Source organism: Penicillium roqueforti, assembly GCF_015533775.1.
Source record: "Penicillium roqueforti strain LCP96 04111 chromosome Unknown scaffold_18, whole genome shotgun sequence".
In the NCBI taxonomy this organism is placed as follows: domain Eukaryota; kingdom Fungi; phylum Ascomycota; class Eurotiomycetes; order Eurotiales; family Aspergillaceae; genus Penicillium; species Penicillium roqueforti.
In genome coordinates, this window is record NW_024067582.1 from 470,865 (window position 1) to 483,720 (window position 12,856).

Consider the following 12,856-nt stretch of genomic DNA (forward strand, 5'->3'; position numbering starts at 1 on the left):
TTCGTTGCACTTTTGAGAATATAGACATTCAGGCACCCTCAGTGGCAAAATCACTTTACTGGGCCTCGGTCTCGGGAGTGATGAGCTTGGTAATCATACCAATAGCAATGGTTTGACCCTAGAAACGATACGTTAGGAAACAATATTAAGAAAAAAGTGTGGAGAAGACATACCTGATCACGCAGAGTGAAACGACCTAATTGGTTGTATTCTTCGTATGTCTCGACACAAACCGCACCGGCGCTGCTGGTAACCTCCAGACGGGCAATAATGGTCTGGCCCCTGCTGGCAAACTGAGGAGGACGCTTGCTCTTGCGGCCGGTGCCGGGCTCGAGCTTGTGAAGGAGAGCGGCGAAAGTAACCTCCTCGACAGCGGAGTGGACGTGCAGGACGCAGTTGAAACCGGCTGTCAGAATGCTCTTCAGATCCAAGATACGAATCTTAGCCTCGAAAGCAGATACGCAGTGAACGGGGCGCTTAGGTGAGCAGAGCACGAAACCAGGGAAGAAATCTTCTTCTTCGATACCACGGAGACGCAGGCGAATCTGGTCACCAACTTTGGCGGTCGGAATCTCTTCTTCTGTTTCACCGTACATAGCAGAGATTTGAACCTCCTCACGGTTAGGCATCATGAGATAAGTACCACTCTTCTTAATGATACCGGACTCAATGCGACCCTCTGCCATAGTACCCATGTCACGGTACTTGGCGCTGATCGGCATCATGAACGGCGCGTTGACCTTACGCTCAGGGAGCTCGAACGCAGTCAGGAATTCGAGCAGCGATGGACCGTCGTACCAATCGCACACATCTTTGGGAATTCTGTCTTTGATACCGATAGTGCGCTGAGCAGAGATAGGCATGCAGAAGATGTCCGACTTCTTGTAGCCCAGGGCTTCCAGGAACTTGATAACCTTGATGGTGCATTCATCGAACCGGGCCTTGCTCCATTCGACGGTGGGGTCGTCCATTTTGTTAACAGCAATCACCAACTTGCTAACTCCAGTGTTGCGCGCAAGAAGTGCGTGCTCGCGGGTCTGGCCACCTTTCTCGAATCCAGTCTCGTACTCACCCTTACGAGCAGAGATAACCAAGCAACCAAGATCGGCTTGAGATGCACCACCAATCATATGAGGAACATAGGACTTGTGACCAGGGGCATCCAAGATGGAGAATTGACGCTCGATGTCGCCCTCCGGGTGCGGGATGGTGACCTTGAAGAAGGCACGGCCAACCTCGACTGTCTTACCCTTGGAACGTTCTTCTTGGGTCAGATCAAGAGCCCACGAAAGGTACCAGGTCTCTCGACCGGCTTCCTTGGCCTCCTTCTTGTATTTGTCCAGTGTACGCTCATCAACCATGCCGGTGGCATGCAGGAGGGAACCTCCAAGGGTAGACTTGCCAGCGTCGACGTGACCGATGAAGACGACGTTAACGTGCTCTCTCCGCTCACCGTAAATTTCCTTTAGGGTTGCTTCATCGACATCAGTTTGCTGTGACTTCGCGACGGCGTTGACCTCGCGAGCTTGCTTGGCTGCCTCGCCGCGTGCTGGGCTGGAACGTCCAGGGCTAGAGCGGCCGGAAGATGGCGTAGGAGTAGAAGTGCCAGTGGCAGCGGCCTTGTCTGTCTTGTCAAGGCTTTTGGTGGCCGCCACCTTTGAGCCTGCCTCAGCAGCTGCGGGGCCCTTAGTATCACCATTGGCCTCCTTGGGGGTGGTGTCAGCAGGCTTGGCTGTCGGGGTAGGAGTGCTGATCGAAAGGACCTTGGTCTTGGGGGCAGCGCTGGAGGAGGTGGCGCCGATAGACAGAACCTTGGTCTTGGGAAGGGCAGCTGATGCGGGCTTGGGAGCGGACTGGGCGGGTGCTGCAGCCTGGGGTTGCTGTTGTGCCGCTACAGGCGCATTCTGGCGAGGCTGCTGGTTGTAGCCACCGTATTGCTGCTGTTGCTGTCCATTGTTGTACTGGCTGAAGCCACCGGGCTGCTGGGCATAGGCGTTGTACTGGCCATAGGCTTGCTGCTGCTGCTGGTAGCCACCATAGGCCTGTTGTTGACCATACTGGGGGTATCCCTGCTGGGGATAACCAGAATACTGTTGATACTGCTGTCCGGGGACGAAGGAAGAGGCTCCAGGCGTGAAAGAGGCGGCGCCGGGTTGGAATGAGGGTGCCTGGGCCTGAGGGCGAGATTGTGCGTTCAGGTTAACGCCCTCAGCCTGTCGGGAAAGCTCATCCTCCCAGGATTCAGGTGTTTGGTTTGACATCGTGAAATAAGAACTAAAGTCGTATTAACACGAAAATACCAAACCAAGACGGATTTGGACAAATACAGGTTGGGTCAATAAGAGGGGTCTTAGTGCCTTTTGATTTTGCACGGGTGAATGACTAAGACCCCGCGATATCTTTTTCACGTGATATTATATGGAATGGGTTTCCTCTGTTAAATGTGAGAAGGTGAATAATTGTTTGTTCGAAACCATCATGTTTGCTTATGCTTATGGCCTTTTCAACTGTTTGACTTCACTCCATTGTCTACTTTCAAGGTCAAAACTACAAATTGTCGGAAAGTCTCATTCCCTTTGAGCTCTCATTCTCTTATCGATAAGCACCTGGTTTAATTCATAGGTTGCTCAGGGGTGTTTTATATGCCTGTCAATACGATCTACACTGCAAAGTTCAAAGGCCGTTGGCCTCCAGCTTGAACCAAAATGGATACTTTTTTAACTGGGGTTTGTTTCGTATGTCACTGGCGATGGAGCGAGAAGCTAATTCGTGCAATTCATATAGCTCACCCGGCAGGCAATGAATTATGCTATTCGGTATGCTTGATAATGACGGAAGAACTACACCATCCAATGCTAAGAGCCTTCACAGGTCGGGAATTGCGATAACTGCTAGCTATGCAATGCGTCAGTCGTCGCGCTTGCTCAAGGTAAGCGTTCTTCTTGAGTGTAGAAAGAATCCAGGCGCTGATCAATTCTCTTTTCTTGGCCAGAATGTCAAGAGCGAGGACAGAGAGGAGCTAATATCATTGCAACAACGCCTTGAAAGCAAGATACAAGTTATCGCCCCAGCTATTGACATGATTGAGTTGATGTGAGTCACCCGACACTGGGTTGAATTGTCAGAAAGCTCACAATTTGTCTAGTGCTGCTCGAGGAAATACGTCATTGGAATCTGCTGTCGCCCTCACAAAGTCTCTGAGATGGGACATTCAAGTCCTCGGACAGCGGCTGGGAAGAGCTGCGGCATCTGAAGAATTGAGACGCAAAGGAGCAAGATCGTCCAAAGATCAGACGAACAGCGAGAAAGAAATCAAGCTTATTATCAAAGATATCAAGAATTTGTTGGCTCGGATTGAAGACGCAGTGCCACTGATGAATCTGGCGATCACCACCTCTGGGGCCAAGTTATCCACTAACTTGCCCGCAACGGTATCGCCATCCCGACTTCTCCAAGCAAGCACGTTTCTCACAGCAGGGGATACACAATATTCAATGTCCCCATCTCAGGCAGTCCAAGTAGGGCCAACTTTTACCTTATCGATGTATATGCTATTTGCCAGCCACTTGCGACCTCAGGACGAAGAATCTGTACGCGAGGCCACGTGGAAGGAAGTCATGCACAAGGCACGTTTGAAGCTGCGTCGCGTTCCAATAGCTGCATTGCAAGCTCCAGGCCAACGCCCACGGACAAAGCTTCCAGGACTAGCCGGGGCCGATGAATACACTTATCAAGTCCTGATCATCGAAGACCTAGATGATGGCCGAGTCCACACAATCGATGAGAATGATCCGCAACCCGAAAACTATGAAGGCGTGTCCACGGCAGGAATCCGGGAGATTCTTCCTATTCATCAAATTTCAAAGATATTCTACGCAGATACAGGGAGGATCCTCAATATCAGCACAGAGGGTGAAACGAATAATCCGGTGTTGCTATTGAAACGGGACCTAAATGCTCTCCCGCCACGGCGCATGATGGAACGTGACGAGGTGGAGGAGGACTTTCCTCAGGCAGAATCGGAGGGACCAGCGGACGAGGAACAAGCTCAACTCGATGCACAGCTGAACGGAGGGGACAGTCCAGAAATCAGCAGCTTCGATTATCTGCATGAAGACTCCATCCCCGAAGAATGGCGTCTGCCTCCTGGACTGGACCCAGAATGGATCGCATTTGAAGTCTACAACGAAGATGAAACCTCCGATACCGAGTCCGAAGCTGAAAAGCTTGAACCATCCGCAGACGGACCCTCAATCGACCCAAATATGATGGCCAAGCTGTCGCTTAATGAGAAGGGGCATTCATCCCACTCCGCATCTCCCCTAAGTCACTCATTTTCATCCGCCCCTGCCACAACAACAGTCTCCAACCCTCACTTCGAGAACATCCGCACCTCCCTCTCCCTCCTCGAAACCCTCCTTCGCCTGACATCCCTCCAGCAATTCCAGCAACAATCACACCTATCCATCAGCGACGAGCTCCTTAACTTCTTCCTGGAAGAATCATCCACTACCGGCGCTGGTGGTGACGAACAGCACCGCCAGCGGCTGCGCTCGGAGGCCCGTCGTCGCGTCGGCTGGGACCCCTACAATGAAAGCCCCGTCAAACACCGCGGCGAAGATTACCAGTACGGCTGGGAGCCCGATAGTGGCCCCCACCAATATGGCGGCGATCCTTACTCGCCTACTAGGCAATCGCAGGGCTTCCACATACGCTCCAGGGAAAGCACACCGGAAACCCCGGTGCGCAAAAGCTCACCGAATGTCCGTCCCAGTAGTCAGCGTGGTATGAGGCCTGCGTATGCTGAGTCGCCTCTTTCGAAAAAGATGGGTAGGCCTCTGAATGCTAGAGATCTAGGGCCTGGCGCGACAGAATGAATAGGAAATGAATGGGAAATTTGTGGACTATGGTGCCTTAGACATACATGTATTATGATCATGATTATGAGATAGGGGGTGCATTTTCCTCCTACCTTGCGAACGAATCCTCTGCTGGAAATTGTTTTGGCGAATGCCATCATCCATAGCGGCTGTTGGATGTCAGTTGATATCTACCTAGGGGCTATAGATAGTCAGATCCCGGGGTGAGATACTGTTCAAATAGAAGGAATGACGTGTATTCAGATATCAACCGCATAGACAGATAACATCGCTCGCTGAAAGCAAGTTGCAGAAAACAAAGCTGGGAATAAAAGGAGGGGAAAAGCCCGAAACGCCAAAATTAAAAGACCCGACATTCCTAAACTCCAACCAAAGCAGATACTTAGGGAGCCGTGTTTAAGCTGGCGCACGCAGTAGCAAGACCACGCTCTCAGGGGGTATATGGTATAAACAGGTGCCCTCGGAACCAACTTGGATCATCTTGCTGATGGTCCTTGAAAAGAAAAAGGGAGTTACTCCCAATCTTCGTCGCTCTCATCCGCCTTCGCAGCGGATGGACTCTTTTCCTTAGGACTACCGGGTGTACGGCTGGCAGCGCCACTCACAACATCGTAGCTGGATTCGCTGTCGGCTTGAGATTGCTGGTCGTTTGACCGGCGAGGCTCGGCTTTCTGGGTTTCTTTGGTGGGGGCGAGAGTCTGGGCACCGGAGCGGACATGTGGAGTAGAAGGAGACTGAGACTCAGAGTCAGAGTCGTCGTCCCAGCCGACCTCTTCTTCGTCTTCGGCATTGGCACCTGTAAAGTAGAAGTTATTAAAACTGGAAAACAACAATCACCGTAATGATGGACTCAATATACCCTTCAAAAGCTCCTTGCGCTTCTTCTCCTCGGTCTCCACGACGAGACGCAAGAAGTAGTAACGAGTCCAGAAGTCCACATATTCCACCTGCTCCGGCACTAGCTTCTCCATAGCCGAACGGAGCTCTGGGTATTTCTCTAGATCGGCGGCGATCTCATCCGTCTTGATTTCGACATTGAACTCCTTCTTGAACGAAGGCCACTCGTCACTGACTGGGTCCTTGCTGAAGCTTTCCAGGTTTGAATGGATAACGTGCAGCTGTGCCTCGAACCGTGTAGCATGAATGACCCGCTTTCCCTCAGCATCCTTGCTCTCGAAAAGAAGCTTGCCGGACTCATCGGTATCAGGCGGCACAATGCTAACGGCCTCACGCAGCTTCTGGCCGATATTCATTCCGAATCGCAGAATCGCTTCATCGGCTGCTTCCTCTGCCTTCTCAATCTCCTTCAGTCGCCGAGCGGCTTCCGCCTTCAACCGAGTAATAAAGCTTTCTCCACTGGTGCCAGCGCCTTCGCCTTCGCCTTCTCTCTTGTCGCCAGATTCTACTTCCCCTGCAGCAGCTGTGGGGGTGGTGATCTCGTCGCTTTGTCCCTCGCCACTGCCCGTCCAAGCAGCTGTGCTGAGAGACAGCCCCCTTGTCCGGTCGGCGAGTGTTTCCCTGAGATCTGAAAATCCTTTCACGGCTTCCTCGCTGGCAGCTGCGTACTCCTGGCGAGCACCCTCGTAGTATGTTTCTCCCTGTTTGCGTACATTGTTCCATAATCCTCCAATTCGGGAGCCCCATGGACTGGCGGAGAAGGCGCGGAATGTCTCTTGTAGCTCATCGTTGAGATTAGCGTTGGACTCCTGAGGCTTAGACTCCGAGGGGGCTCCCTCTTCGTTAGAAAATGCCTCTTCCTGGATGTGATCGTAGGCGATATCCATGATTAGGAAGTTGCAAGAGGGAAAAGAGAGTCAAAGACTTTGGAACCACAAGGTTGCTGTGTCTCCGCGTTCGTCCATCACCCGACCGCCCCGCTTGCGACGATCCCCAAAACTACATCGTACACCGCACACCGCACAGCGTATAAACACACTGGGCAGCGGCTTCAGGGTAAAGATTAGAGTGATCATATTGAATAATATTCTAAGTCTTCATAAATCATAATCCATTGAATAATGGTCTCGGAAACAATGTCATCCTTCAGGTAAGCTATAAGGCTCCCCTACACTATCCTGACTCCCCATCCAAAAGTTCGGGAGTGGAATGCTCTCCATGACGCTTGATGTGAGCAGCTGGCTCCGTGAGAGGACTCGGCCCTGCCATTGAGGATCTCGGTCCACTGCCTGTGAGGACTCGACTTGGACCACTGAGCCAGGAACACGAGGTCGTTGGAACGAACTATCACCTGAATCGATTCCACGTTCTTGTTCTCGGATAGGCGATGACTCGGGGACCATTTCAGTAGACTCTTTGTCGCCTTCCTGGCTCTGTGTCTGCAAGAGTGGCCCCGTCGCCTGTTTGCGAAGAGAAGGCCTCCATGCCTCCAAGTTTGTGTACTGGGTACTGTCTCCGTGAGGGAACAGCTCAGCCATCTTCTGTGTATTCAGCATTGGGATTGGCTCGTGCGGGAATTGTGTAGCTACGTGCATTCTTCGATAACAAATTGAGGCATCAGACATTGGACCTTCGGATGGAGGATCATTGGGTCCAGGGCTTGATTGCACAACTGGTAGAGGAAGTTCTTGAGAATCATCCTTGGATAACTCCGCGCTGTGTTCAGTCCCCTGTACGCCGTCTTGTGGACCAATTGGTCGGTTTGCTTTCTTTGAAGATGGTGTCACGGAACTTCCATTGAGGTTGTCCTCAGAGTCTCCGTATTCTGAGTCCGCGTCCGTTTCATAAATGACTGTCCTCTCTCTTTTGGTGGGTTCATTCCTCGAGTCCCCGATTTCTTCGGTGGGAAATTCCTGGGAAGTCGACTCCGTTGGAGGTGCAGATGAAGGAAATTCCTCGGTAGTTGTCAGATCGGGGTGAATCAAATGGTTATAGATCCCTGGAGAATTGAATGTTGTTGGTTGTGGTAAAGATTCACCTCCAGGGTCTTGTGAATCCCCGACCACTCGCCGAGCCTCCGTGGTTTCTTCTTTGACAGGATACGTAGAATTATCCGTGGGACTCAGCGGGTTACGTTTTGAAGGAGAGCGAGTAGCGCTGCGAAATTGAGATGAGGTTATAATAGCGAGTCCAGGGCTTTCAGGCGTCTGTGAAGAAGGTATCTCGCGCGCGCGAAGCTTCCGCGGTGTCACGGGAGCTGCAGATACCCGCTCGCCCTCACCTTCGCTTCCAGGATTTGACTGTTGTGCTTCGTTTTGCTGGGATATAGGTTCGCCCGTCGAGAGATCCAGCTCTTCTTCCAAAGCTCTGCGATTTCGTTTGGTGGAGGTCGGACGCTTCGTAGTTTGTGGTTGATTCAATTTCGGCGTGTGCTCGGTTGGTTCATCTTTCATGCCCTTTTTCTGCGGTGTCGGCTGAATATATCCCATGTTCACATCGTCATCATCATCGTTGATGGTAATGTAACGTCGTACAAAGTCCATCTGAGTTAAGGTCTTGTCCCGCTTCCCCGCTGACTTCTCTAGTGATTTTCGACCGCCCCTAGGACGAATACTCGCCCTTGGGGCCTCGCTCTTTCGTGGTCCATCACTTCGGTGTGTATCTCGACTAGCGAATCCAGAGCTCCTCCGCTTCTGCGGGCGTTCATCCGAATCGTGCTCTCGTTCGCTCATTCTGAATTTCGAGATACGGGCCGACCGAAGTGGTGGAGCAGGAAGATAGTCCGATTCCTTGTCGGACTCATCATCTACATTTGGCCGCTCAGTTGTGTCGTGGGTATCGTCACGACGTTTGTGTTCGTCGATGTAGCTAAGCTGGTCATCATTGGAAGGTGTGGACTGTGTCACAAAGTCAATTTGCGTGAGAGTAGACTGAACTCGTGGCAGCGATGTTCGCTTACGAATGCTTGCCGATGTCGATGACTGTGGTGGTCGGTTCCGTGCGGTCTTGGTTTTCGTGGCAGTTGTTGGAAGACCTTGTGGACTATGGCTTCTCGGAGTGCGGAACTGATTTCGAGGAGTCTCTGGCAGGTTTCTAGCTTCAGGCGGTGGTTCTTTCATCGCAACAGCAATGGTTCAAGGCTAAACATTGGACTGGGGGCCTAACGGTAAAAGATGAGAGAGATGCCTAAGGCGGTTCGCGTCGACGCGTCGCTAATATCGACTTGGTTCGTGCATTATACGGAGTAGACCCCACCCCCTTGCATTTACAATGGAGTTTAGGACACGTACTAAAAGAACAATGCAATTATCCCAAATCTGGACTGTCTAATCCTCAAATTGGAAGATGAAAAAAGCAAAACAACAAGCAAAAAAAGAAATCTCAGGTTTGGTTTTAGGAATAGCCGAACGCGGGGGTCGAACCCGCAGCCTTAAGATTAAGAGTCTTACGCTCTACCGATTGAGCTAGCCCGGCCGGGCTGTTGTATTGGATTGCGCTATAATGATACATAACCGTGATTGAGATGTGATCTATACAAAACACAAATGGTAGTGAAGGCGTTACCAAAAGCAGTACAGCAGCTCTGAAGATTTGGTTTTATTTGAATATTTCATTTGAATATTTGATTTTCAGCGTACATAGATAGCATACAGCAGGTCTAACTATCAAAAACTAGTCCTCATCAGACATCAGCCATTCGGGAATTGCATCCTCATCTTCAGGGTCCTCAGAAAGCAAGGAACCCTTCTCGATCTCGCTATCAGAATCATAATTGGGCACTGGTGACGGTGGCCGGGAGATAGTGACCACACTTGCGGATTTGGAGCCACCATTTGTGGATGAATCCACTGCGATAGGAACATTGTCAGATGATCCTGCGAGGACTCCGGATACGGATGTCGAGTTTAAGCCGTGGTTTGGGACAACCACCAGTGAGTAGCGAGGGGTCTTCAATGCTTTTTTCCTGGCAATAATCTCAGGAATCGATGTCGGGTTTACGGCCAAAGGCGCAGGCTTGGGGGGTTCCACTGGGTTCGGAGCTGGGTCATGATCATCGGGCAGAAACCCGCCTCCAAGAATATAATCCTCCTCGTGCAATGACGGTTCCATCTCTGGTTCCGTGTATTCTTCGGGAAAATTCTGGTCATGTACCATTTTGCCCTTTCCCAGGACTTTCAGAGACGGGCTATTGGCTGGTTGGTCTGGTTCAGGAAAGAAACCACCACCAGCATCTTCAACATCCATTTCGTCTTCGATACCTTCGAGCTGTTGTTCTTCGTTATCGCTAGCATATTCCTTGACTCTTTCTGCGATCCTAAGTTTCACCAAAAAGAGCCGCCAGAATCGCAGAGCCTCCGCAGTTCTTGCCTCCAGTGCAGCATGCCGCCTCTCATCTTCCAGACCCCGCAAAACTTCCTCAAGCGCTTCTTGGTATTCGACGGCAATAACAATTCCCCCGAATACAGCCGTGCCTCGACGGCCTCTAAAGTCAAATCCAGTGACTGCGTCGGCATAGTCAATGCCAAGAATTCGAGCAGCTCGAACTGCCTCCCGCCGCTTGATGTGAACTCCGCCAGACGGAACCATACTAGGCACATAGACATCGAGGTTCCCATATGCGTTCTTCGGGATTCTCCCCTGGACTACTGGTGGTGGAACGTAGATTTCCGTCTGGAACTCGGCGTATAGTGTAGTCTCTTGAGACTCGTTTTCATCTTCATCGTCACTCAAGCTCCCGGCTTTATTTCGACTTACAGCAACACGCTTGAGAGGCTGCTCGCCAACTCTAACGTCCCGCCCAAGGCGATACCATTTATCGGAGCTTCGCACAATATGCAGGTCAGCTCGACGATAAACGGGTTCTGATGTCTCACTCCGCGATACGCTTTTTCCCAACCCCACGTGCCCAATGATGCGTTTGGGATGGATCACTTCATTGCGACGAACGTGTCGCTCGAGCGCATAGATAGGGTGGTCCTTGAAGTCCTGGATATTGCGTGGCATGGGCTCAGCTGCTGATTTGGATGTTAGTTCACTAATCTCTGCCGCATCCCGATCCTCGAAGAAGGGCTTTTCATAAGCCTTTAGCGCTTTATTCCACCACTCCTCGCCGCTCCGTGTCGATTCCACGCGCAGTTTCCGCGTCTTTGCATTAAATGCTTTTACATAGCGACGAGTGACATCTCTTGCGGAAGCGTCGTCCTCGAAACCAACCACATAATTCATCAAATTCAATGAATCACTCGCAGGTGGTTCAAACTTCGAAGGTTTAGCAAGGGATTTTGTTACGATGGGGTCAATTGAAACCCATTTCTGCGCAGCTTCGTTGAAAGCTTCCACCCAAAATACCGGAAATGGCGAGTCTCGCGATGTTGCAATCGGATCTATGCGTGTTAGTTGGACGTAGACTAGGAATCGCTGGAATTGACATGCCTGAATGGAATTTTGGTTGGGGGGGGCGCGAGGGTGTGAATCTAGGCTGTCCAATCCGTCGAGGCCTCGAAGCTGCAGGTGGTTTTTCATCCTTATTTCGTTCATCTGCTGAGGAGCCATGATCGTCTGAGGATATCACAATATATGGATGCTTTGGTTTAGACGGCGTCATGTCTTTCAAAGTGCCAGAAAATGGCAACGGTTGCAATGAGCAAACAAGTCTCGCCTCTACGGCTACAGACCGCAATAGGGCACAGAATAGCTGAGCCCCAAAGTCTCGGGAGCCTTCCATTGTCTTCGCTTGGGTTCGAAAATCTCCTTTGGATAGAAACACTTCAGCATTCGACATGATTGACTCCTACATATTCGTGTCAGTGGAAAATTGTTGATGGAAAAACTTGTAGAGGATACCAATTTCTGCTTCAATTGATATTCATCTTCCGCCCAGTGGGCCCGTTTCATTCCTGGTTTAGTAACCTTAAATCTGCGTGTGAAGGCATCTGCAGCCTGGTTGAGGCCGTCCATAAACGTGGTAGATCTGTTGTAATGTGGTTTATTCTCATTTGGATGCAGAAGCGCCACTACTTTCTTAGGCAGTGTCTTCCTTAGGAATTCCTATGATGCTGTTAGTCCCCCAATCGATATCCCATGTGAGCCAACGCTCACCTGTAATTCCTCATCGTTGCACCACATGTTGCGCAACTGGACGTGACCAAGAAGGCAAAGGATATGAGATTTGTGCACATCCAATCTGGTTTTTCTCTCGGCTCCAGTTAAGGGCTTCCTTCTTTGGATCATTTTTTTGTGCTTCTCGGGCTCCTGCTCTAGGGTGATCTGGAGCACCTCGTCGTCGCCTTGAGGCACAAAATTTTCATTCCACAAAGTCTGAGGCGGTTGCTGTAATTCAACGTCTTCCCAATCAACGTCTGATTCTTCTGATGTCGATGAATCGTAAGCAGTTTGCACTAGTTGGGTGCTATGTTGGTTTTTTTCTGAGCCCTGGTGTGTTTGTTCCGAAGCCCCTAATCCCACAGGGATAGCTTTCCTATCTCCGGCCTTGTGCCTTTTGATTGGTCTGTCCGAATCATATTGACCAGGATTTCTATCTTCGGCCTCCTCCAACAGTTCTTGATAGATATCTGGAGCATGATCGTCTGCCTGTCTCTGACGCTTCGGTTGACGGGCGGGCGTCACCCGGCTCCTTGAGGAACGAGCTAGTATTTGGCGTACCATTGCAAACAGAATTGTTAGAAGGTAAAATCCGATGCCTTACGCGTCGCGCGTCGCGCGTCAGCACTCAAATTGATGTTTCTGTACCCCGTCCTCCTCAGAAAGTCAATGGGACAAAGGATCAAGGAAGAGAAAATTCAAAATTACCGCTAATGCTTCGAAATGATATTTGCAGAATAGAAATATGTTGTTGTTGGTGCTTGTTGTTGGTGCACTGCATTTGGGGTCTCCAGATCACAAGATGCGTCATGTCGGTATTTAGTTTATCCTTGCCGATATCAATATAACCTAATTGGGAAGTATGCTGTTTGCGTCCTGCCATAACTAGTTTAAAGTTTATTTGCTGATATCCTTATTGTTCCAGATACTGGGCTTCCAGATGCTGGGCTAAGCATGCGTAATCTATGGAAGTCTCA

At 50.6% G+C, this 12,856-nt stretch overlaps 5 protein-coding genes across 5 annotated transcripts; 1 reads left to right on the top strand and 4 right to left on the bottom strand.

The window, feature by feature from the left end:
- Positions 1-55: 55 nt before the first annotated feature.
- Positions 56-2,261, bottom strand: LCP9604111_6772 (translation termination factor GTPase eRF3; the record flags this gene model as incomplete). The annotated part of the gene is made up of 2 exons (XM_039074730.1): positions 56-118; positions 174-2,261. The coding sequence occupies 2 exons, from the start codon at positions 2,259-2,261 to the stop codon at positions 56-58; spliced, it is 2,151 nt and encodes a 716-aa protein (XP_038927411.1).
- Positions 2,262-2,705: 444 nt separating this feature from the next.
- On the top strand, positions 2,706-4,877 carry LCP9604111_6773 (RanGTP-binding protein; the record flags this gene model as incomplete). The annotated part of the gene is made up of 5 exons (XM_039074731.1): positions 2,706-2,726; positions 2,785-2,816; positions 2,872-2,929; positions 2,993-3,093; positions 3,146-4,877. 5 exons carry the CDS (start codon positions 2,706-2,708, stop codon positions 4,875-4,877), a joined length of 1,944 nt encoding a protein of 647 aa, XP_038927412.1.
- A 515-nt stretch (positions 4,878-5,392) lies between these two features.
- Positions 5,393-6,664, bottom strand: LCP9604111_6774 (BSD domain-containing protein; the record flags this gene model as incomplete). The annotated part of the gene is made up of 2 exons (XM_039074732.1): positions 5,393-5,676; positions 5,740-6,664. 2 exons carry the CDS (start codon positions 6,662-6,664, stop codon positions 5,393-5,395), a joined length of 1,209 nt encoding a protein of 402 aa, XP_038927413.1.
- Positions 6,665-6,916: 252 nt separating this feature from the next.
- LCP9604111_6775 (uncharacterized protein) lies at positions 6,917-8,896 on the bottom strand (the record flags this gene model as incomplete). The annotated part of the gene is made up of 1 exon (XM_039074733.1): positions 6,917-8,896. One exon carries the CDS (start codon positions 8,894-8,896, stop codon positions 6,917-6,919), a length of 1,980 nt encoding a protein of 659 aa, XP_038927414.1.
- Positions 8,897-9,449: 553 nt separating this feature from the next.
- Positions 9,450-12,443, bottom strand: LCP9604111_6776 (uncharacterized protein; the record flags this gene model as incomplete). The annotated part of the gene is made up of 4 exons (XM_039074734.1): positions 9,450-11,161; positions 11,211-11,568; positions 11,622-11,825; positions 11,877-12,443. The coding sequence occupies 4 exons, from the start codon at positions 12,441-12,443 to the stop codon at positions 9,450-9,452; spliced, it is 2,841 nt and encodes a 946-aa protein (XP_038927415.1).
- Positions 12,444-12,856: the final 413 nt, after the last annotated feature.